General features: G+C 39.2%; 1 protein-coding gene across 1 annotated transcript in view; it reads left to right on the top strand.

Moving 5' to 3' along the window:
* Positions 1-26,404, top strand: part of MED13L (mediator complex subunit 13-like) — a 182,038-nt gene that overhangs the window by 112,954 nt on the left and 42,680 nt on the right. The window contains exons 4-9 of the mRNA XM_014963264.1: positions 13,690-13,835; positions 15,200-15,394; positions 15,779-15,970; positions 20,119-20,281; positions 21,130-21,234; positions 24,520-25,248. Of these exons, the coding sequence (XP_014818750.1) occupies positions 13,690-13,835; positions 15,200-15,394; positions 15,779-15,970; positions 20,119-20,281; positions 21,130-21,234; positions 24,520-25,248 (1,530 nt within the window). The remainder of the gene's footprint in view (positions 1-13,689; positions 13,836-15,199; positions 15,395-15,778; positions 15,971-20,118; positions 20,282-21,129; positions 21,235-24,519; positions 25,249-26,404) is intronic.

Here is a 26,404-nt window from a genome sequence, read left to right as displayed (position 1 = left end):
TTTAAATCCAGGGTTATTATCATAGGTTTATAATCAAGTAAAGGTATCAGAAGATTTGTTTCGGGAGAGAAATTAACGTACAGGGGAATCAAGTCTTCCAACACCTGAAATCCTGGTTCCAGTTGTCATTTTTATATTGATCTAAGAAGGTTAGAAGTTACCTAGCTTTCATGTTCTAGGAGCATGGCTGCTTCTTCACCAGAGAGCTCCCATGCTGATGTTTACCTGCCAGAAAAACTAAAAATTGGCTCATACTGGAAAATGGGTACGTGGGTTTAATATCCGATGACTTGGATATTTTTTTAAGGTTGTGTGAATCTGTGACATAAAACTCATGACACAATGTTTTTACTTCTACCTTTCCCTTAAAGTGCCCATGGTAAACAGCAGTTTGAGAGCACAAATCAAAACCGTATTAATAATTTTTAGATTTTAAGCATAATAATCTTCCTCTTCTTTCTGTGTTGAAGAAACTAACGAACCCCATTTCCTCCTGTTAATGTACTTGCTTTGTGAATGAAACTGATAAATGTAATTTCATCTTCAGTGAACTTAATGACAACAAAGTATGGGCTTATGTCCCTTCTTCCCCTTCAGTTTGCCATATTTTTTCAAGAATATCCTTTCTGAATGGCCTTAATCTAATATAATGCTACTTTGGATAATAGCATTCAGCTTCCATGGGGGTGAAGGGAAGAAGGGTGCATTAACCTACATTAGCAGACAGTGAAAATAAGCGTGTGTTCAGAGGGGTTGCGGAGAGGAGGAGCGGCATTTGATAGGCTGTGTTTTTATTTTTATAACTTATACGTCAAAAGCATGCTATGTATTTGTGCTCTGCTGTCTTAGCTGTGGTGACGGAGCCTGCGTGTGTGTCTGGAGAGCATCTTTGTGACTGAGCAAACGAGTCGTTTAAATTGAGACACAGCAAATTAATTGTAGTGTCTATTAACTTGTGAATTACTGTGGATTGATATTACCATGCCGGTGCTTCTTAAATTAGTCAAAAAGCAATGAAAAAGCAGACTACATGCTTTTTAGAAAATTAGGTTCTATTATTAAAAAGAAACATTGGTCTTATCTTTTATGAGATCTCAATTTTCATTATTTTGGAGCCTTATTTTTGGGATTTATGTTCAATAATCTTATAATTTTGAAGATTTTGGAAAAAATAATTTTAAAGCTGCACACAACCCCTCCCTGTATTTAAACAGGTGATGTTTAAGGAGTATTAAACACAGGAGTGCTTAAGTGGCAGTGTCTTACTCTGCTTCACTTTCTGTCCTTGTGCTGTTAGCAATCTGAGAATCATCTTATCATCATGTAGTATTTCCCCTTATACTTTATACCTTCTAGTTAGGGTTGTTGCAGAGCGGTTGGCAGCTGGTTCTCATATTTTTTAATTTTTTAGGTCCCTTTAGCCTTGTTTGAAGAGTGCTGTGGTAGTTGTTTCAACCAGGTGTTCCCACACTGAGAAAACGTTTTGTTGGTTACTGAAAGGCTCAGAGGGCTGTTGTTTGTACAAAGAGGGCCATATGTATTACATAAACAAATACTGTGGTATCTCAGGCTGCATACATAAGTAGAGTAGCCCTATAAAAATACATACAGTAAAGATTACCTACTTCACAGTATTCTTTCAATTTACAGGGGTATTGAAAATAATCATTTCTAACAAATTGATCAAAGCCATTTTAAGGCAAAACATATTACCAAATATATTAAATTTTATGTTTCAGAGCTGATTGTGACTTAACCATCAAGATAGAATTTAGGTAATTTTGGATGTCTTCTTAAATAAGAAATTCTATATTATCCCATGAAAAAGTCTTCTCATAAATATGCAGTTCTGAATCTAGGAGATACAGGCAAAGATGTGGTGAAACACTTGTGGCTTTGAGTAAACCTGTGCAACAGGACACATTAAAGAAAAGACTTGTCTAACATGGTTATTAAGGGACTGATAATGACTTAAGGCTTTACTCCTAGAATAGTATTAATTTATGAAAATGATTGGTTTAATACTCTTATATATCTGTGTGTGTTAAGTGTTCGTTTGGCGTATAAGCTGAGTATGATACAGCACTGACAGCATACAACTAGTGCAATTAGGGTATAATTCTGAAAACTGGGCTCACTTCATTTGAAAAAATTCATTGAATTTTCATCATCCAGACTCTACAGACTGACTTGTTCGATACCTGTCAGTGCCTGTGGTGTATCAGATGTTGATCCTCCCTGCATTTCCCTTTCCCCAGGGGCTGGAGGGCTTGGCTGCCCAGGTGAAGATGCCCAGTATTGGTGGCACAATAGGGTCCTGGTATCCAGCAATTCAGTGGCCCACCGATCACCAGCATGCACCAGCTGCTAATCCTAGAGCAGCAGGGCACAAATATTAATGGAAAGGATGATATTTTTATCCACTTTATTACTGCTGAAAGCATCTTTATGGGGGGCAAGGGGAAGCTTCAGCTATATGTGGGTCTGTGACCTACAGATGAATCACTGCGCAACTGTGCCAGTCAATGATCCTAATACAGCTCACTTTCTGAGATGAAATAATTGATAGCTGTATTATCTGTGATAAAATTACCAAGGAAAGCTGAAATTTAAGGAGACCCAGGGTTTAAACTTTGCAGTACTGAGCTGTTAAGAAAAGGTCAGTTTATGCCTTAGGCTGAAAAATTGGAGTAGCTGGTTGGCGAACCTCCATCAGTGCTAGTCAGGCTTGTGCTTGAGTTTTAGGTTATTAATATTCAAAAGGATTTTTTTTCAGTCCTGATCTCCAGAGCACAACTGCTCATGACAGTTCTGAGGTGATTTTATGCCTGCATGGTATTTAATAAAATGCTAAGACTAACAGCACAAAAAGAGGGCCTTTTTGGAGATACCACATGTTACTGAACATGTAACTTATTCATGTGCCATGAATAAGTTATATGTCACTTTGAATATATGGGCTTATCTGGCTGCATTTCGGTTTTAGAGTATTAGATCTTCTATGGAAATGAATTTTCCACAAGAGTCCATTTCAAACACTGTGTCAAAACGCAATGATTCAGACAAAGAAAGAGAGAGATGTCAGAAAGCTGATAACAGCAGTGATTTTAGAAGTTTTATATGCAATTTTTCCTGAGGTTGGTATCTTGAGTATGCTAAAGCAAGAAAAATTGCATTAATTCTGACAATATGCCATTTAATTACAATTCATTTTGTAGTTATTACTTACTGGTGCTATTGTTTTTAGAAAAACTGGTGATACTGGTACAGACATGAGCGAGTTCCTGATTTTTGTTAAGGACATGTATCTGAAGAAGCTCCAAATTGCCAGTGAAAAATGTGTGTTTATTTAAACATTCACCTGTGTTTCCTAAAGAGGGCAGGATCCAGTGTCTCATCACAATTAATTTCTATTCATGATAAATATGGCAAACAGAATCATTTTTTGGTACTGACATTTTAAGTAATTCAAAATAGTTGTAATTCTAAATCAGCACTTATTCTGAAATGTAACACGAATGTTAAAAAAAAAGTATTCACTAATCATTAGTGCCTCAAGCTGAACATTGTGGCATAGTGCTGACTCTGTCACTTACCTGCTGCTCAGGGAAGAACGTTGGTTGTGATTTCATTGCAGAAATTTTATTTCATAGATCCATGAGACCTCTTTTGGGGGAGGGGGTGTCAATTGTGTGTGGTATTGTTTAGATTTAGTAACAACTGGATTTTACTAAAAGTCATAATTTAACACATAAACTTTTAAAGTGATCCAAATTTCGGTGAGAGGAAAAGTTTCTCTGTTTATCTAATCTTCTTGTCTGCAGGCAGTATATTTTTTAGCCTGAAGTGCCTTAAATGTTCATAAATTTTAAATATTAGGAAGATGCACATAATCTTCACCTGGTTAGTGGTACTGTGTGGGTTGAGATGCACATAATCTTCACCTGGTTAGTGGTGCTGTGCATTAGTTCCTGTGGTTGGATCTGCAGGTGAGATCCTGTTACAGAGATGAGTTTGTGGAGCAGGAATCATGTATAGCTGTTTTGAACAGGTGGTGCTTCTAGTCATGAAGTGTTAACTAAAAAAATGTGCATTGCCATATTCTGATTTTATCTGGCAATTTTTGTATTAGCAGATGTATTGATCAACATTTTGGTGCCATCAGTCATTGCCCCATATTTCCCCCTGCCTGGCGTGAGGATAAACCTTTTCCTTGACCCAGAGGGGTTCATCTTTCCTTCTGACTCTGCGTTGCCTTTGGTATTCACGGGTCTGAAGAACAGGATTTGTCCCAGGATTTAGAGAAAGGAAATACATAGCAGTGGTCATGGCAGCCTGCTGCCTAATTTAATTATTCAGGGCTGTTGTGTTAGTTTGGATTATTTGCTTAGTAACCATCAGCAGGCTAGGAATTATTTCAGTTCATCTTCAAAATAATAGGAGGCGAATTTTTGATCAGCACAGCATATTTTGACAAGCCACATTATATACACATGTGCAGCTAGTAATAAATAAATCAATTTCTGTGTTCAACATGCAACACTTATTTAATGTAGAAAAATACAATTTTTATTGTGACTGTTTATGGGAGAATTTCACTTTCTGCGGTGTAGTATTTCATTGAGGATCACAGGAATAAAACTGCTACTTCAGCAGCTACATGGAAGAAAATCTCAAAATGTCAGTAGGCTGGAGGAGCTACTTAGACATTTTAAATAATCCATTCATAAAAAACAAACTAAATATGAAACACTGTTTTAATGTATTGTAAAAATGCTTATTTCTTTATTGGTATAGGTTTCAGGGGGAAAATGAGATGGCTGTTACTGTAGAACATGTTCCTCCCTGCAGAAGTCGTGTGGCAAAACCTCGGTGATGTTCTTTCCTGAAGTGCAAACATCTCTCCTCCTAAGCTTGAGCGCTGCCACAGTATAATTTACCTCCAGCGTGGAAGCTCTGTTATGTTGTTCTCAATTTAGTCCAGTCCATCTTTATTAAGGTCATTAAAAAACCCAAGCATGGAACTGTCTTAATCTAAGGCATGATAAACAGCCAGTGCAGAAGATGCAGAGCAGCTTGTCCTGTGTTCCCACCAAAGGTTATGTGCGTTGTACGTGACCTTTCCTCCAGCAAAGACTCGAAGTAGGTCTGCTACGTAGAGAGACTGCAATCTAATTACTCCTCAAAACGTTAGCTAATGTGATGTGCAGCCGTTTCCCCTTGACTTGTTGGAGGTGTTCATACTGCTCTTAGCCCTGTCACGCTGCAGATTGATGTATCCATTTGAAATCTAAACTCCGGTATCCCTGCAGGCTGGCAGGTCAGCCTCTGCATACATTTACACAGAGAAAAGAATAGAAGGTTGTTAGAGACGGGATCGGGGAGAGAATCTCGAGAGTGAGGCATATATTAGCCTTGGCAAGAGGTTTTGTTGGTGACAACTGAAGAAGTGTTGAGATAATAAGTCTGTAACACAGAAAGTGTTTAGATAATGTTATCTAAATGCTCGCTGCATTGTGAAACTGTTATCTTAGTACTTTACTCCACCACTGGAAGAACACTAAAGGTAATTAATATTTATACTGAGTTTCTGTGCACGCATGTCATACATTTTAAAAAAAATAAATCCAACAGCATGTGTGAGACAACATACCGACTTACAAAATATAATCATTAAAAGACCAGAGAACTTTTGGAAACTGAGGTTCTCTATTCCCCCACCCCTCCTTTTTTGTTTTTGTTGGGGTTTTTTAGGAAGAGACAACAAAAGAAAGAGAAAAAGAGTAATTGCCACAGCAATAGGATTTAATCCGCAGCTTGTTCTCCTGCATTCTCATTCTCTGCCACACAAAAAAATTCTGACTCTGGGCAGAAACAGCCACAGAAACACAGATGGGGAGAAACCTGGTTACAGGTTTTTCCTGTTCATGTGACAACAGTGTCTGTCATGGGAAGAAGATATGTTTCCAGTCCGGTGCTCCAGTGAAAGGGCTGCAACCCAGGGTTTCAGCTGGGTCTTCAGGAGAGCTCCCTGTTAGTTCTCAAATGAACTCCTGCTGAAGGGGCTGCTGCTGTTCAGTGCCACAGCCCTCTCCTGCTCTAACTCCCAGCCTATGTGGGATGCAGCTGGGCAGCAGGTCTCCAGTTGGCAGTGGTTAATACAGGGAGTTACAGAGCTCCAGACAGGCGCTTGGTTGCAGTTCCACATGTGTGTGTGGGCCTCTGTGGAGGCCGGAGCATGGAGAAAGCAGCTGGGTGTTTCATGGCTGGTACAGAAACGTGGGCAGCGCTGTGCTGCCTGCTCTCTGGTGGAAGGCTGCTGTATTCAGAAAACTCTGGAATTGTCTCACGTCTGGAAATGCTTTCCTTTTTGGTTCAGTTGTGGTTTCTTCAAAAACTGCTACTAATTATGCCATGTTTTTTGAACGTATATTGCGAACTACTGAAGTTGTACTTCTGAATAACTTACTTTGTCTTATTTCAGCTTGGGTGATGTTCAAAGTCCATCTGGTGGGCAGAGATTATGTTATGGGTTACTTGCAAGCATGAGAAATGTCACGTGAATTTTTTTGCCTCTCAGAGTGTATTGGCAGAGATTATGTTATGGGTTACTTGCAAGCATGAGAAATGTCACGTGAATGTTTTGCCTCTCAGACTGTATCTCCACTGCTTACTAGACCAGACAGGTCATGATCTCAGGAACTGGTGTGCTATCATCCAGACTGCTCCCTGCTTGGCTTGGAGCAATGGCCACCAGCACTGTGCTGAGGCATTGCCCAGGAGAGGTTCTGGGCCCAGCACAGCCAAGGCCCATAAATCAGTGTGGACAATGCCTCCCTTTTGGGGATGAAGAGGTTTTACCATAAGAACATGCTGTTCCCCCTAACTATTCCCCCTTCCCTATTTGCCCAGGGAAGTGGTAGAGGCACCTTCCCTGGAGGTGTTCAAAAGATGAGTTGACATGGTCCTCAGGAATATGGTTTAGTGATTTTTATTTCTTATTTATTTTTTTGTCAGAGTTAGGTTGATGGTTGGACTAGATCTTTAAGGTCCCGTCCAACCTAGACGATTCTATGGTTCTAACGGCCAGAAAATGCGCCCTGGCTTCTTCTGTTTGCTGCTGGTGGTGAAGTTCTCAGGTCTGGTCCTCTTCTGCTCTCTTGGTACATGTGAAGAAGCTTTCTCTGCTAACACAGCTGCCTGGCAGTTTCTAGATTGGACTATTGTATGTCCCAAAGAGATTTTCTGGAGATCTGGGTACTGAGAGTACGACATTGCTCTCATGTAAGGAGAATGCAGGGGCCACTATGCATTGGAGCAGAAGGTCTGACTTCTCTAAAATCAGAGCAGAAGGCCTTTCGTCTCTCTTTGCATTCCATTCAGGCTGTGGTGGTTGTGGGAGCTTGTTCAAATTCAGACCTCACTGGGGATATTTAATTCCAGATCATTTAAAAAGAGGTAATTTCCATACTGAGCTAATACTTTACTCTCACCTGTTCAAGAGTGTTACTGACTGTAGGTGTGTCCAGGTGCTGCCATCTCCTGTCCAGACCACCACTGTCACCTGCTAATAACCATCCTGGTGCTTTAGACAAATTTAAAGGAAATTATTTTATTCTGCTCGCACTTACTGTTCTGTTCCAAATCTGTGCAGAGCCTTTTCTTGCCCTCTTTTTTATAGACTACATCAGAGAAGTGAGTCTCACTGGTATGACTGACTGTTTTCCTGACGCACGTGGCTCGCTGCTGCCTCTTTTCTGAGATCAGAGTTGATAAAGCTATTTTGGGTTAACTGTGAGTCGAGGGCTTTCAGATCCCAACCCTAATTTTGAGGGGAATTAGAACAGCAATACAATTTATTGGTCATAAAACATAATTAATTGTACACAGTGTACAGTGGCTTTATGGACAATTGCTTATGAACTAAAGGAGAGAAACCAGAGCTTGCAATCAGCGTGGTGGCAAGGAAAGGCAGCCCAAGCTCCTTTGTAGAGAAATAAGTATTTTTAAAATTCTTATCCTTGAAATTCTTCTAAAAACAGGATGAATGTTTACAAATACAGGATTCTCGGATTTTCACCACGTTCTTCTAAGTAACCCTTAGTGTCAGTATTGTCATCTGGTTCCTGTGGCACTTTCTGGGTGTGTAAGTAGGTTGCAGTGTTTGGGACGAAACCTGGTGTAGGAACTGCTCTGCACAGCAGCAAGTGTTTTCCAGAATAGAAAAGCACTTTTCAGTTAATGATTTCAAATCATTAAATGTTAAAATTCATGTCATAAAACTTTTTGGAATATCCCTCTAATAAGGAAGAAAAATCAGTTTTTTTGTAGATTCTTCTTGGTGCACCCCCAAATCCCAAAGTAATTGTTATTGGTATTTTTTATTATTCTTTTCCTGAAGTAATTTATTTCCACATTTGTCATCCAAAACAAGGTATTTTGAAATAGGTTTGACTTTGTACACAGACGTACATTTACTACATACATTCAAAACTCAAACATGAATTTCAATACCTTCACATTTCTTTCACTGGGATTATTTGTACTGAAATAATCTCTTTAAAGTTTGAATGCAGACTAGTGCCGTTTCCATCGGGTATTTATATAAACCTACTAACAAATGGAAAAACGTAAATCCATCAGATGTTCTCTTTCCTCTGCCAATGTCGTGTAGTTTAAACCTAGTCATGTTTTCATAATCCTCATCTGATTCTTACGTATAAAGTAAATTTAACATAATGTGATTTCCTTTAACTCATTTATAGTAACTGAGGGATTGGCATTCATAAAGAGTATGTGAAATCCTAAATATTACATTGACAAGGTGTTCAGCTACAGTTTTAGGCATCTCAAAGGTTATTCAAGGTGATGAAGATCCCATAGGAAGCATCTGAAAGACAGTTGTTGGTTGCAGGTGATTAGGTGCCACGTTAGAAGGTTTGATCAATGTAAATACTCTCTATTTGAAGATTTTTCTGTGTTATGGGGGAAAAAGATACTGTAATGCTTAGGAGAAGGACACAGATCTTTTCTGCTGTTACAAAAGACATTGCTGTTTCTTTTTGGGGGCATTTCCTTGCTTTTAACAGGTAGGGATCTAAACACCAAGAACAGATTCAAAATCAAATCAAGGGAAATGGCAGAGAATATTTATCTCTGTGTGATTTGTCTTTATGTGATTGGGGAGTGATTTGTTTGTTGTTTTCTTTGTATTTCTATTTATAGAAGCCTTTTATTTAAACAATTATGTTAATATTAGCACATAAGTCTTTCTCAGTGAATATAGTGGAAATATTCTTGGAAGTATATGCTCAAGTGTTCTGCCAGCTCAAGACTACAGTGCTCAGCGTTTTTCACACCTCGGCCTTACTGCAGCTATAGTTGGAAATAATATATATTCCGTATATGTTTTAGATACTCGGTTTAGGAAGGTGATATCCTGAGGCAGGTATCAGTTGCCTGCCAAGGAAGGAAAGGTTTTTGAAAAGGTATCTGTGGAAAGGAGACAATTTCTGCGTAGCATGGGGAGAGTACCATTACAGATTTTTAAATATTTCTAATTTTCATAACACGGGATGATACGTAGGTCTTACTTAAGTTTGTGTTGAAATTTTCTGATGGATATCTGCTGCAGCTATTACTGTTTCCAGTGGCACTGTTTGTGTGCCTGGGAAAAAAAACAAGGAAAGGAAGAATTTAAAAACCTCAAACACTAAATGGTAGGTAGCTGAACTACCCCATCTGAAGTATATTTCATACCAAGTCCATGGGTACATCACTGAGCATCTTCACTTTATACTAAACCCAAGGCATAAACTTTTTTTAAAGCATTAGATGTTTTGGTTTGATTTCAGGTTTGTGATTTGCACCTTCTAGGGAACATATGGCCCATTGTCCTCCCCTGAGAAGGGTGAGGAGGAGCTGGTGGCTGGCTCAGGACAGGCACCTTGCTGTCATGCTTTCACCTAAAGAGCTGTCCCTTCTTCCTTTCCTCTGGGTAGTGATGTAGGCTCAAACCCATGATTCTGAAGCTGGTTTTGGTCCTTGTGGAATTCTTTAATACATGCAAAGTAAATGTATAATGCAACATTGCATGTATAATGCAGCTATTCAAAATGGGTAGTATTTTTATTATTGTACTAGTTCTGAGCAGGTATCGATTGACAGGTCAAGGTATTGCAGCAGACTTTGTAGAGTAGGGGAGATGGTTTAGAAGCTATTTCACCTGCCTCTCTAGTGGTTTCTGATATTCCCAATGTCAGGGAGTTAAGAGAGAGTACAGAAATGAGTAAGTTTAAAAACCTGGAGAGACAGTAGAGTGGATTCTCCAAAGCCCGTCAGCTTCAGTTTTTGAACTAGGTTGAAATAAATTTGTATAAATAAAAATAAAAAATATATCAGTCTCAACATGATTCTGAATGTTTTTAGAAACTCTAGTCTGATTTGCACTTTGTGTTTAGTTTTTTTCGTGGTGCCTTTGTCAGCACAAAGAGTAGTAGATCTGTTAAGAAAGCTGGATGTAGCTAAAACACTGTTGGAAGACTCTAGAGAGGACCTGAGCGATTTCTGTATTTTAGAGCTTTAGTGTGAAGAATGTAGGTCTTGATGTACGCGGCACAGCTATGGCTAAATGGTTATTAAAAGTAAAGCCTCGCTGCTCAGTCTGCTTCTGAAGCCTGACTGGTTTTAGCTTGGTAAGGTTTTTTTTTCTGCTTGACTTTTATTCGAAGATCTGTCTCACATTTGTAGCCAGAGTGATTTCTGCAGCTTGGTATTTAAGGAATTGTGTGAAATGTGCTAAAGCCGGGAATGTCAGGAGGCCGGGGTGTACATGCCTGAGTGGGATACATCACAGCGGGCGCTGACGCTATTCTCTTGAAATAAAATTCATATTTGTTAGTAAAGTAAACATTTCGCTTGAAATCTGCCAGAAGCTTATTAGGAGTGTAGGAAGTCCCCAGGCTTTGATCTTTATTATTTTTGGTCTTGAAAGCTGAGCTGGTAGCAATGTCTCTGGCACCAGAGGGAGCATAACATGCGTGGAACTGTTTCTTCTCCTGCAAGGCACGGGGTGACCCCCCTGGGGAGCCAGGCCTGGGGCGGTGTGACCCCCCTGGGGAGCCAGGCCTGGGGCCGGAGCAGCAGAGAGAGCTCCGGGCTGGACCTTCCTCGCTCACCTTACGGGCTCCTTAGCTGTGGCCTGAGGGAAAGGAGTGCTTCAGTGACTGAGATCTGTTGGTTCTCTCTATAGCTGAGCTCCAGTATCTAAAGGCGGTCTACAGGAGAGATGGGGAGGGACTCTTCATCAGGGAGGGGAGCCCTAGGAGGAGGGGGAAGGGTTTTAAACAGAAAGAGGGGCCATTGAGGTGAGATCTCAGGAAGAAGTTCTTTGGTGTGAGGGTGGTGAGAGCCTGGCCCAGGTTGCCCCGAGAAGCTGTGGCTGCCCCATCCCTGGAGGGGTTCAAGGGCAAGTTGGAGGGGGCTTGGAGCAACCTGGTGTGGTGGGAGGTGTCCCTGCCCAGGGCAGGGGGGGGCACTGGATGGGCTTTAAGGTCCCTTCCAACCCAAACCATTCTGTGATTCTGAGATTATTTACTTTGGGTTCAGGGCTAGAAATGATCCATCTTTCACGAATGAAGTACTTATTGCTGGTCATCAGTAGTAATATTCATTACTATAATTCTTTAATCTGTCATAGTCCCAAAGTAAAATGGAGTAATTTGTATATCTTTTTTTCCTGCAATTAGTTGTATACACTTTTAATCCAAGGCTATTTAATTTTCTGAATTTAACCATTAATTTTGGTGTTAGCTGATTCTCAGTTGAAAAAGTTACTGGCATGCAATCCCTTCTCTGCAAAAACAAATGAATCTTTTGTCTTTAAACTCTGATTGTTGTCTGTTTCTTATTCTGACAGTGTTTATGGATAGTTGTGAATGTTGCCTAAGATTGCACGTGATTTGTTCATGCCAGACCACTTTGCAAGAGACTTGAAAGAGTCCCTGTGTGGTTCCAGAAGGCTATTTTTTTCTTCAGTTCAATAGAAGACAAGCAAGACTTTCAGAGTCAAACGCTGTAGGAAGCTTGCAGAATCAGGAGGATTTCTGTGTAATATCCTGAAGACAGGAGTTGAAAATGACTGCTTTACAAATAGCTTTGCTCTCTGCTTTAGAAAGACTGACCTGCTGCATGCTGAACTCTTTGCAGAGATTATCTCTGCTTGATCTTAGATCAGATTTCTTATCTTTTCTTTATTTATTAAGACCTCTTTATACTAAGGGCTGTCATTCTGTGTAAGGAAACTAATAGGTTTTGATTAAATAATTGGGCTTTGCTTTGATTTTTTTATTTCTTGTACATGCAGAAATCCATTGTTCAATTATTATTTTTTTTACATTAATTGATTTTTTTTTTCTTTTTGGGGCAAGATAACTGGACAGAAATACCTGCAATTTATGACCCATTTTGTCCCATGTCCCATTCTGTCCCTCCCTACCATGTAAATTAATCATCAATTTACTTATGCAACACGGATGATAGTGAAATTTCCTTCCCTCGTGAAAATGGAAGTCTTAACAAAACCTTTTATTTCATGGAATTAAATGATTGCCACAAAGTACCTCGGAATACAGGATGATGGCACCAAGGAAGTTTAGTTGTTTTGTGTTGTTTAAGTGACCGTTTTTCTCCAGATTTTTCTCAGCTGACCATTTTCTTCTGGTTTTTTTTGTGGTAGTGTTTGAGGCTGACAGAAGAGTAACTTGTAGTATGAAAAGTTGCTCTACACGATGTGTGGAATCATTTGGAGATTAAACCACCTTCCAATTCTAGACCATCAGTGCTTTTAAAAGCAGCTGAAAGTAGCAGAGCAGTTGGTTGGCTTAAATGCTAAAGTAAAATTGCTGTAGTTGCCTGTGTTATTTCTTTATGGTGAAGGTAGTTAAGAGCTGTCTTTAAAATACTAGTTACGTTATGGCTGGCCCAGTGCCAAAGGCAACAGCTATAAAACTAAGTGCAGCTATTGTATTGGACAGAAAAACTGCTGCATAATTACCACTTCGGCTCTGTAAATTTTTAGTTGATTAAAATGATGGCAAAAAAGCATGAAATGTGTTTTGTTTTCTTTTTCTTGTGGCTTTGTGGCAAGGAATATTTAAGCAAATAGTTAGCTACAATGGGAGGTCATTGTATGGGAAGACTAAAATGGGAACATTTTAAATACCATTCATTTCAAATTAAGTTTAATCAGCAGTGGCAAACCCATGTTTCATCTTAGAAAAATTTTGAACTTTTTATAATTTACATGTGCTTTTTTTCTTTAATGGAGGCTCTCCTGAGGTGTTAGACCAACGTTTTTCCTAGTCCTTTTTTATTCCTTTTCAGCTAGAACTTGTTGAAGAGTGAATTTTGAAGAATTTCTGAGGACCGCTATTTTTCTGCTTGAACCCTCATTAAAATCCCATTTGTTTGTAATGATCCTATTAATTGGAACAAGTAGGAAAACAAATCTTTGAGATAGTTGCCAGTGTTGTCAAATTATCAATCAATGAATGAACCTGTATTCAGTAGCCACAAGTGACCAAGCAGAAGCACCTAGTTTTGGCCTCTAAGGCTGTGGAACCACTAACTCCTATGAGTTCATTAACATGCTAATAAATCTGTTTCCTCTTTGTCTCCCCTCTCCTCCAGTGAACATTTGTCGTGTGCCTTCACATTCTTTCTTCATGGGGAAAGCAATGTGTGCACCAGCGTGGAGATTGCTCAGCACCAGCCAATCTACCTGATCAATGAAGAGCATATCCAGATGGCCCAGTCCTCGCCGTCGCCCTTCCAAGGTAAGGGAGCTGGATTTGGATCTTCCTGTGCTTAAACCTCACTGCTGTGTGCCAGGGACTTCTCCCCTGGTGATGTTCTCTTCAGAGATGAATAAAGTAAGATTTAAGCAACTGTTTAGCTGGGGTGAATTTCTATTCAAGAAGCTGTGGACATAAGGGAAAATGTTAGGACTTCAACACTATAGCCAGCTATAACTGGTATGGGAATTTTCCAGAGCTTTCTATTAATTAACAGTGTTTTTAAGGGTACATGCATATAGTAAATAGAAAAAAGAAATTAATATTTTTTGTTTAAAAAGACTTATTATTTAAGGAAATGCACTGATTTTATTTTCTAATGTGGTATCTACATCAATGGACTCAAATCTGTAACTTCAATGCGAAGTGAATACTAACACTGAGCTTATCTAATTCAGGAGTACTCTTCATTCCTAGATTGTCAACTATTTTGTGGTTGTTTTTTATCAGAAAAAAAATGAAAAACTTGAAGTATCTGTGACTGTTTATCTGCCAGTGTAAGAAATTAGGGTTTTGCAGAATTAAGTTAATGGCTTACTAAATTCATGATGCAATTGTGGTGCAACGCTCTACATCAAGAAATATAAGAATGTTTGAGTCATTGAGTTATACACTCTTTACTACAGTCTGAAATTATAATTTCAAAGCCATTAAAGCAAGAAATCTTTATAAAATTAAGCGTACAGTAAAGAAACACACAGAGACTATAAAATGAGCATTTACAGAGACGTTAATTTATAGAAGCTTTATTAAAAAACATTTTGTTACTGAATGTAAAGCTTTGACAGAGGCTCAGACACTTAAATCACTGAAGTTTAATTTCAGTGAGATAAATTCATTACTCTGAAATCACACATGACTAAAAGCAAAATTGAGTCTGAATGGAAATACCTGTTGTTGAGCAGCTGTTTTTCCTTTTTTTTCATGACTGTAGTCTTCATATATTGTTACCTCTATGCTTTTTAATGCTGGGAAGTCTCCAGTACCATATGTTCCTGGTAAAAACCCTATTGTTGAATATGTGTCCTCTGTCGCTTCCATGTATGGTCATCCCTGTGCCAGAGCCACTGCTGTTCCAGTGCACTTACAGTAGTTCAGCATGGAAATTATTAAACTAAACTGCAAAAAAGTCCATTTCTACCTCCGTAAGGATGGCTGTAAGGAAGTTAGTGAATGTAACGTAGCTTTAAATTCACTCCCTCACCTGATTTCGCAGTCGCTTTGCCCTGAAGCCAGACGGGTAAATCAGCATGGGAGTGGAAACCTGAGTCCAGCCAGAGCAGCAGAACCTGGCTGGGCCAGTTGAAATACATGTACTGTAGGGAGTGTTGTTTCTTACCTTGCAGTTCTGGTGAGTCCTTATGGTTTAAATGGTACACTCACGGGCCAGTCATACAAGATGTCAGACCCAGCAACTCGCAAATTGATGGAGGAATGGCAGTATTTTTACCCTATGGTGCTGAAGAAGAAGGAAGGGATGAAAGAGGAAGAAGAGTTGGGATATGACAACGATTTCCCTGTGGCAGTTGAAGTCATTGTTGGTAAGTTTCAGTATTCTGCCTGAAGGATTATTTTCTTCCACAGGATTAAAAAAAAAAAAAATCTAATTAATCAGAAACAGCCATTATAATTTTCCTATCTCCTCTTGTAGCTCTCTTGACACTGGAACATCTGACTAGTTATCTTGCCTCAAGCTTCTCTACTCCCTGTATCCCACATGCTATTATTCACAGTATCAAGCTGCTTGTTTCAGCTCTGTACTGGTTATAATGGGTTAGGTGTATATTAGTATGTTAAATTCCTTAGCTCTTTATATTTCTGATAATAAATTTTGTCTCATTGACATTGAGAACAAGCTGAAGTAGCTGGAGCTGCTGGATGTTATCATGTGTGTTTAAGACTTTTGTTTTTCCATCTATTTGTAGGTGGCGTAAGGATGGTATATCCTTCAGCCTTTGTTCTCATCTCCCAGAGTGACATCCCCATGTCACAGAATGCTGCCAATACTGGAGGCCATATAAATGTGGGACAGCAGGGGCTCGGAAGCGTGAAGGATCCTGCTAGTACCTGTGGGATGCCACTCACTCCACCCACTTCTCCAGAGCAGGCCGTTATGGGTAAGCTGTGAGCTTAGGAGGCTGGGGTCAGCCTTTCATTTTTGCATAGCATAAGTGAGGATGAGTAGGTGAACAGCAGCAGATTAAAGACAGGAATAGACTGAAAGTTAGGAGAGGACTTCTTCTGTAAGTACATTACCACCACAGTAAAAAGTTCTTTCTTATGTTTAAATAGAGTTTCCTGTATTTCAATTTATGCCCATCACCTCTTACCTTTTCAGTGGATCCCGCTGGTTATACCCTCTCTATTCTCCCTGTCAGGTGTTTGTACACATTGATAAGATTCCTCCCCCAGCTTTCTCAGCCTCTCCTTGTAACCTTTATTAATAATAATTTCACAAGCACCAGCATGTTTTATGCTTTGCAAATGACTGTTACTTGGAATGGAGTTCTCAGTTCACAGCAGATTCTCTGACTTGAGTCACATTAGCAAAATCATTAGACACCACTCACCACTGGGCAACCTTCTTCTGCTTGAACTTGTACTTTTTTTTGAACTTGTTGATTAGTGCTAACCAAATTTGATAGAGCAGAGGAAGTGTTGAAGACATGAAGTTCCTACATGTTTCTGTGATACTGTGGAGCCAGATGGGGATAAAGAATCCTTGTTACATCCTCACTGAGGTCTAAGGAGCTACCAAGTAGCCTAGCCTTTATTAGAGAGTTCTGGTGCATCAAGAAGATCAACCTTGATGCAAAGCCAAAGAAAACTAATCATCATGGGCTTCATTACCATTGGAAGTACCTGTCTGGATTCACCTGTCCATGAACAGTGCCTGTATATAAAGACAATCAAAGTATTCAGTATTTACTGCTAATAATATAGAATGTGAGATTTAAGTTCTTTGAATAGTGTTTTTCAAGGCAATTGATAGTTAAAATAAGTGTAAAGCTTACTATTAATTAACTGAATTAAGACAATTGACTTCTAAATAACAATCTCTTTTGAAGTATTGAGGCATATTTTAATGTGCTATTGTTTTTTTAAATTTTTCAGATCCATATTACTTGTATAATATCATAAGAGGATTCTATTTTAGAATATTTATAAACTATTAGTATCTAAAAAGTGTTCATATTGTCCAATGTGCCAGTGACAGCTTGGTCTCTGCTGTTTTTTGAGGGCAATATGAAGTTGTATCAGAGGGGCTCCTCTGCAGCCATCAATGTAAGGATTCCTTTATATTATATCAGACACCATTTTAAAAGACCTTGAAGAATTGGAGAAATTGAATGGCAAAACATGTCACGCAGTTCAGAATCACTAAATGGCATACATAAACTGGATTAGTCTGGGGCACATGAATAATGCTTCAGTTCTGCCCCATACTAGTAAAATGTGGTGGTAATACCATGTCCAGTTTTAAACACTTAAAGATGTGGACAAATTGGATGGAGTCCAGAGAAGTGCAGTGAGAATGATTATAGGTTTTGCAAACAGGACCTACAGGAAAAGATGGAAAGAATTGAGGTTGTTTAGTCTAGAGAAGAGAAATTTGAAGGAGAGACAGTGTAACAGTCTTCAGAGACATAAAAGGACAAAAGGAATCATCCTTTCTCTGCAACCAATATGTAATGAACCTAAACTGGAGCAAAGCAAGACAAAAGGAATCATCCTTTCTCTGCAACCAGTATGTAATGAACTGGAGCAAAGCAGAACTAGGTTAAACATGAGGAAAAACTTTCTCTGAGGAAAGATAATGAAGTGTTAGAATAAACTGGCTGGTGGAAAGCTACAGAAGTGCCATTAGCAGAGAGGAGGGTGGGTTGTTGGGGTTTTGAAGGGTTTTGTTGGGGAGTTTGATCATTTTTAAAGAACAGGTTAGTCACATACGTTGATGCAGCTTTGAATAAGGGGATGGACTAGATAATCTCTTCAGGTCTCTTTCAACCACATTTTCAATGATTGTGTCTAAAGTATGTGAGGGAACAAATCACTACTGAAACTAGGGAGTGGCATTTTTCATGTGTAGAAACAGTCTGTGAAGTGACCTCTGGTGAGGGGTTGGTTGTGTCCTCCAGTATTTATACCATTATATGACATAGCTACTTGTGTGCGTTCCAGTATTGATTTTCATGGCTAAAAATTAGTGTCAGTGCATGAGAACAAAATGCTTTTGCCTGCTGTAAACTTCTGTTTCATGTTAAGCCATGTGTTGCTGTACTGCATAGAATAAAAATACGACAGAATTTTGGAAAACAATAATTAATGCACTCAAATGTAACTTGCAAGCTCTGGTAGCTCCTTGGTTGTCCTCTCATACCTCCTATCCTTCCCTTTTCATCATACTTTTTTTTTTTTCCAGGCAGTTGTAACTGTCCTGGATCATCTGTCAAGTTCACAATGTTGTAGAACATCTGAAAGCCAGTGAAATAAATTGCTAAAGCCACAAGCCTCAGTATGTCTGGGGTTTTATGGGTTTGACTGCCTCTTTTTTTTTTTTTTTTATATTAGAATTCTTTACAAAAAGAGAATCAGGGAAGGTCTAACTGGAGGGAAAAAAAAAATGTAAGCATGAAGAATCAAAAAAGTACAGAGTTATGCAGCTTGTGCACAATTTGAAAAGTTGTGTTTTGAAAGTCACCTAATAGGAACCAGCAGCATTACCTTGTTAGAGGCAGTGATGTAGAGCAGTGAATCCTTTCAGCGTTTCATTCTTAAGGCTTCTTAAATTGCGTCAGGCAGAGGACGAAGTGTTCTGTACACTGATTTGACCTTGTTAAAATGCGGCATATCCTTCCTTACTTTGCCATCCAGAGCAGAGTAGGGTTACTCAGCCACAGGGAAATGAACCTGCAGCTCCCTCTACTGCTCTACATTGGCTTTGTAAAGATGACTCTTGGGTTTCAGGTCTCTAAACCGAAACCATATTTCATAGCAGGAAAAGAAACATCTGCTTATACAATAGCTGGTAAAGTTTCTGCATCACAGACAGAAAGAAATGAAGTGCAGAATGTAAATCAGAGTTTTCAGGCTATTAACACGTTGAAGTAATAACTTCATGTGTTATCTCTCTGATAATCATACAGTATGAGAACCTCATATTATGTTAATAGTATATACTAATGATCAACTGCTGAATGATTTCTGTAGTAGCACACATCTCAACTGTAAGATTTTACCAAAGCAAGTTCAGATTCTGATAATTCAAGCATATTATAAAGAAACACCATCACACTAATCCGTTCATTTCTTCTTATCTTGAGTATAAAGAAATTATTTTTTCTTTGAAATAGGCTACATAATGTATTGGTTTTCTTAATAGATACTTTTAGAATTATCCCTATTATCATAAACTTAGTCTTTAAAGCAACTCACCAAAGACTATATAAATTAGAATCATAGAGTGGTTAGGGTTGGATGGCAACTTAAAGACCACCCAGTGTCCCTGGGCAGGGACACCTCCCACCACACCAGGTTGCTCCAAGCCCCCTCCAACCTGCCCTTGAACCCCTCCAGGGATGGGGCAGCCACAGCTTCTCTGGGCAACCTGGGCCAGGCTCTCACCACCCTCACAGTAAAGAATTTATTCCTGAGATATCATCTCAATGTACCTCCCCTCTTTCAGTTTAAAACCCTTCCCCCTCATCCCATCACTACACTCCCTGATGAAGAGTCCCTCCCCAGCTCTCCTGTAGCCCCCTTCACGTACTGGAAGGCTGCTATAACGTCACCCCAGAGCCTTCTCTTCTCCAGGCTGCACAACCCCAACTCTCTGTGCCTGTCTTCCTCAGAGAGGTACTCCAGCCCTCTGATCATTTTTGTGACTTTTTTCCAAGTTTAACATCCAAGATAATTGGGAAAGAACCTGTATCTGCACTATTTCATAGTAATCCAGTCCAAGGTTGTAGGGGGCTATCTAAACTCCCCCCATTTCAGCAGCAGAGTGTATTATCTCGTATCTCACGTGAGGTGTGGTACTAGCACAACTGTATTGTGCACGTACCCAGTATAACCCCATGGGGTCTTTGTTACCCCAAAAGCAAGTGTTGCTTTGAAATGTAGTTTTTTTCAGCCTTTGTAATGGTGCTTTAAGCATTTTCTAGTGAATGTGAACATCTGTGTAGTCAGCAGCCTTGTAAGAGCAAAAGTGTCAAATGTGAATATTAAGAACAGCTGTAAAATTAATGCTTCATTTACATTGCAGGAGAAAGTGGATGCTCTCAGAGCAGCGTCAGCCATTCAGCTGTACAGGAGGGGACAGTCAGTGTGCACAGTCCAAAGAAATCAGGCAAGATTACTCCAAAATTTCACAATCATATGGTTCACCGTGTCTGGAAGGAATGCATTCTCAACAGGTCACAGTCCAAGTAAGGCAGCAGTCCTGATGGTTTTGTTTATTAATAACACATAATATATAGTTAAAATTGTAACAGCTTTGCCTTAGATAATGTTATTCCTCAGAGAATTCTTTTGCCACTAATCAAAGATAATGATGCAGAACAGCATTATCAAAGAGAATTTGTTACTGTGTTCAGCTGAAAACTCCTCGTACTTAGCATTGTATTTGCAGTTGTGTATCTTAATTGTGACAGTCTCTGGGGTTACAAATCTATAATACGTGCCTTCAGCTAGATGCTTTTATATTTATTGATTGCAATTTCTAGCTCCAGTTGCAATTATGAGACTGAAAGTGGTGTGACTGGAGAAAAAATAGTATGTATTTGATATTTAGAACTCTAGGGGTAATATGTGTAAAGCATTACATTACATGTGTTGGACTAAAATGCCAGTCAACAAGGATATAGTATATTAATACTGTTAGTGTCATAGGCCTTTATTATTGGCGATTTAAAGTGTATTCACGGCATGGTGTGCCCTGAAGTCTTTATTTTGCACTATTTCCATGCAATTCTCTCATTGGAAATGTCAGAAGATTTTCCAGATTAAGTTTAAATTGCTTGCCCCTTCCTTCTTGTGCTCAAAATCCAGAGTGAGCTTTCTGATGGAGAGCTGGTACCACCCTCCCATATAAATCAAAGTAGAAGTTTTAAGGATTAGTAGAAGGAACTACTGTTAAAAATATAATTCTATTTCAAAGGTGAAGTAGAAGGAAGTAATTTCTTTGAGGGGAACATATGTGAACTTGTGCATATGCATTTTAAATATTTTGTTTTACAAAAGGCGATCACTACTAAAGTAATCTTACCTTCTTCAGGAGGAATCAAATTACAACTGCGAATTTGGAAGAGGAAGTTCCTAACAATACTGTTTCTTGGGATTTTGTGGATCCAGTCCAAAGAGTCAGTTGTTCTTGTTCCAGGTGAGCTTTGTAGAGAGTTAAGCATTTATCATGTCGGAAGAGCCCTGTCTAATTCAGACAGGTGCACGTACAAAAGGGAGTTATGTTTTAACTGCGAGAAGAGGAAACTGTAATCTCAAAACTGTGATCATCACTCACATTCAGGTGATTTATATGCACCTCATATCATTGTCACTTGGAGTAGTCAACTGGAGTGGAAAAATGAGCCTGGATGGGAGAATGGGGGCTAGAATCACTCAAACATTTCTCCTTCATAATGAACTCATCCTTCAGGCTTTTCAGAGATGTGAGCTTTACAGTTTGGTAAGACTTATGATGAAGAGGGACAGAAGCTGCCTAAATTTCAGAGCATCCTGATGGAGGGGTAGTGCTATTGTTCCTGTTTGGAGAAAGACAAAAAATATCCCTAAGAAACACTTTACTCCATGTACCTCTAGTGAATCTGCCATATCTATATCCCACACAAAAAACACCCGAGAGAACATAAAACCTTTGCAGCATGGTCATCTGCTGTCAACCAATCCACAAAAAATCACAGCTCACTTACACAAACACTTGAAGAGTTTATTAAATTAATGTTACAGGGCTAGAAAAAAAAAACAGTTTCCAGTGAAATAGTCCGGTGAAATGGCTTCTACTGAAATTTTTAAATTCTAAGATCACAATTTATTTATAAGATAGGTAAAGATGCTTTTGCGACCTAAAGAAGTTATTCCTTAAGTATGCACAGGTATAAATGTCATTCATGTGATCTAACAGAAGTGCTGATTGTGCTATGCTGACCCCTTTGGTATATTTTTTTTTTTTTTTTTTTTATTCTGTCTTGTCTCCCCCTGTCCCTCCCCAGCTGCAATAAGGGTCTTTGTCAACAGGCAGTGATGCAGCTGAAACGATTCTCTGCTTTTTGCTCTTGTTGAGGCACAACTGGTTTTCTTTTTTCTTCTTTATTTTTCTTCAACAGTGAAAATAATGCCGCTGTTAATAATCGTAAAATTCATATGTTGTCTAACCAAATCCTTAAATGTGTTACCTGCCACAGCAGTCTCTGCAGAGCTTTCACTGTAGACATGCCTGTACAGAGAAATGTAGGAAGGTAGCCTTCTCACAGTCTCTGAAGGGTTGTCAATTAGAAATTTCCATTGTCCAAAACTGAATGAAGCGAGATTGTGTCCTTGTACCTTTTGTGATTGACTTCTCCTGAAGCCAGTGGTTCTTTGTGTATTTAGAAGGAGAGATAAAGGGGTGCAGAAGAATTGTGCATCATGCAGAAGGCAGAGTGCTCAACCTGGAGACTCTGTGCTGTGTCCAAAGTGAAAGTGTTGCTCTTCTGCAGCCTTGCTATTCACCCCAATTGTATGTTGCTTGTATGTGTATACTCAAAACGTGGAACAGATGTGTGCTTTTTCAGGATGCCAAGTGTTTCCTGTGGAAACCTGAGGTCCAGCCTCGCCTGGGAAGTGTAAGGAATCAATGCTGGACAATGGAAACCTGAATCTGGGGATAGGTTGAGCTGCATTTAAACTTCACACTGTCTTAATAGCTCCAGTGATACCTACAGCATACTGCAGTGAGGAAAGACAGCAACTGGGAAATTAAAACATTAGCCTTAAAATGAAGGCAGTACCTGATTTCAAATGGCAATAAAAATGTTCTATATAGCTGCAGAAACCAGACAGCTACTGTCATAAAGATACTGTTTTAGTCATTACTGTGCCCATTCTACATATTGTATAAATGAGAGTATGAATGCTAAGATATGGTCTTAAATATGGAGTCTTAAAGGGTTGTCTGGTGTTTGCCATCAAATTCGATCTTCTATAGACCCAGCTTCGTGTGTAGCACAACAGACTGTCTGAAATAATTTTCTGCGGTCAGTTAAAATACTGTGAATGATGGAGAATTAAGTCAATGAAATGTTACAAGAACATGCTTAAGGCAAATCTTTGGTTACGAGGGCATTAGCTCCACATTATGGGTGATTGCAGCTAAAGGCCATCTGCTGCGGCAGAGAATTTGCAACGTGGCCTGGTAACAGCCAAGCCCACAAAGAAAGCCAGGACAATATCACACAGTGTGGATGTTACAGCAGAAAGATGTAGCAAGGACAAGAAGTTGTATTTGTGCCATTTGACAGCCACTGTGTGCTATAAAACTTGGATGTTTTCATAGCTAAGTCATAAAAACAGAATTGATTTTCTTCAATCTAGTAGTCCACTTTATTTGTGGTAATGTGATTTATCTTTGTGCGTAAAAAACATATTATATGTTTTGAAATGTTTTGTTGCTGGCCTAGATATTGTTTGTTATAAACAAAAATAGGGGTAGAGTGATTTATTTTGAAATGGTATTTAACTTTAAACAGGTATAAATATTAAGCACAATACGTCTTTCAATTTCTGCTTAGCTTTAAAAAGCCAACCAAACAACTAAACAAAACCCCCCAACAACAAAACAACAAAAAAGCCAATAAAAATATGGACAGAGTTAGATGTCCCTGTTGTAACATCCTTGGGCACCATCAGGTACATGATGAAAATACCCTTTAGCTCAAAATACTGAAATTCAGTCCTATGCTTCCCAGTCTCAAAGGTACTGGATACAAATTGAAAAAAGCCATGTTAAAATATGAAGCCAGTAATAAGTTTGCATGTTACCGCATTTTTTTGTTTTGAATATTTTAAAATATTTTTTCATGCTGTCTTCATCAGTTGTAGTTGCTTTTTTCTTTCATTTTTTTTTTCCTTTTTTCTGTTTGTTTATTTTGGTTTTAGACTAGAGTTGTACTTATTTTTCCTTCCCTGATATGGAGGAGGAAACTGCCATGAAAGCATCCTGCCACATACTGCATCTGTGAGCACAACTAAACCAAATGTGATCTGTATCTTTTGTAACGGATGCCGAAGAGTGTGGATGCGCGAGCAGTGGTGTAGTTCCACAGAGGTCATTTCATTTGAAAAGCTATCTTTCATTAGGGTAACGAAAACAGCAATAGCTTGGATTGTTTTGTTATATTACCTTCCACCTGAGCAGTGCTAAGCCATTATAAACATTAAATCTTTCCTTTGAATGCGATTTTCTGGAGACTGTCGCTTTCCATTTTGTAGGTCAGAGAAACTGCAGCCATATGGGCTTGAAGGACCTGGTCCAGATCAGAATCTGTCCAAAGATCAGGACTAGCCATAAGATTTCTCAATGCTGTTCTTTACGGGCTTTTTTTCCCCGCCCCCTGTTAGATCAGATAACTGTGTAAACCCTGCAGTGACTTGTTTCTGCCTCTGCTTTCAGGCACAAGGTTTTCAAACAGCGCTGTGCTGCTGGCTCCAGCCGTCCCCCGACGATAAGTCAGCCCGGATTCAGCGTGGGGACATCATCATCTTCATCGTGTCCACCTCCCGCCTCTTCAAAGCACAAAACAACAGAGAGACAGGAAAAAGGAGATAAACTGCAAAAAAGGCCTCTGATGCCATTTCACCACCGGCCCTCTGTGACTGAAGAGCTGTGCATGGAGCAGGACACATCAGGGCAGAAACTGGGCTTAGCGGGAATGGAGCCCTCTTTGGAAGTCCCTAATTCCAGAAAATACGAGAAGCCGCTCTCTATACCTGCTAGAAATCCAAGCAAGCAAATGAATATGAATCCTATGGATTCACCCCATTCCCCTACTTCCCCTCTGCCTCCCACCCTTAGCCCCCAGCCAAGAGGCCAGGAAGCGGAGAACCTGGACCCCCCTTCAGTACCCGTAAACCCAGCACTCTATGGCACTGGGCTGGAGCTTCAGCCGCTGCCCAGCTTAGATGACAGGACAGTCCTTGTTGGACCCAGGTTACCTCTGATGGCAGAGGTGAGTGAGACAGCATTATACTGCGGGATAATCCAGACCAACGAGTCAGTAGACATGTGGAAGACCTACAGTGTCCCATCAAGTGACGATCCCGAGTTCAGGCCGCCAGATCTTCCGTGTGAGAGGTATGACACCAAGATGGAAGTCAGCTCGGATAGCACCCCGCTGAAAAGGTAGGAATGCAAACTCATCCAAGTGGTGGTTTTTATTAAATTATAAGCCTGACCAGACTCTGCTTTCAGTTGAAAATGAAAAAAGGAGAAGGTTTCACTGTAACATCAAAGGTGATTTATGCTGGAGATAACGTTAAATACTTATATAGAAATGTGCTATGTACTATGTGCAATGTACTATGCCTTATTATTTTCATATCTGGCTGCCTGTTGGACGTTATAAGATGTTCTGTAACCTATATCACAGTAATTTGAGGAAACATAAGAGTTTTATTAGGCTTATGTCTTTTGATCATTTAAAAAGAGAAAATCTGTGTTTAGTGATGCAGCCTTCCAGCTACAGAAATGCTTGATTTTGAGTGAAGTTATCTTCAGTGTGGTTTGTCCAGTTGTGTGGGTGCAAAACTGTACAATTGTACTGTACCGTACCATGCTTGCTGTGAGTAGTTGCTGATACTACATTATGGAATAATACTGCTTTTCTGTAAACACACTGTCAGGTCTTTGAAATTGCTGGAAGCTTTACTGTTAACTTCAATTTCTGTAAAACTGAAACTGAAAACTCTTAACGATCTCTCTGGTCTGTACACAGAAGAGAACAAATGCTAATATCTGGTATATGTTACTTAGAAAAACTACGTTTAACATACAGTGTCTTTCTCAGTGAAGAACATGAACGACCTAAATTTTGAGAGCAAATGCTAATATCTGGTATATGTTACTTAGAAAAACTACGTTTAACATACAGTGTCTTTCTCAGTCAAGAACATGAACGACCTAAATTTTAATGAATTTTTAGCTCTTTTTTTTTTTTTAAACATGGGTTTTCTTTTATGCAAAGTTATTTATTTATTTAACTTCAGCGTGAGAACTTGAATTAATTTCATGCTAGCCTAAAAATTACTTTTGCATTCTGACAATGCATAGAAAGAATGTACCAAAGAGAGCAGCTAATGGATAAGCTAAAATGAATTGAGGAAGAATTTTTGAGTTATGACAACATTGATTTTGGTAATTACAATGGAGTTTGCTAGGCTGAAAAGGTTGTGTGTTCTTCAAAGCGTTTTGATTTATACAGTGATAAGATCAATTCTTTTTTCATTGTCCCAAAGTAGTTGTTAATACAGTAAGATGTTTAACACTAAATGTAGGCAAA

Source organism: Calidris pugnax, unplaced genomic scaffold, assembly GCF_001431845.1.
Source record: "Calidris pugnax isolate Ruff unplaced genomic scaffold, ASM143184v1 scaffold32, whole genome shotgun sequence".
Classification (NCBI taxonomy): Eukaryota; Metazoa; Chordata; class Aves; order Charadriiformes; family Scolopacidae; genus Calidris; species Calidris pugnax.
This window is presented reverse-complemented; position numbering and strand designations above follow the sequence as displayed.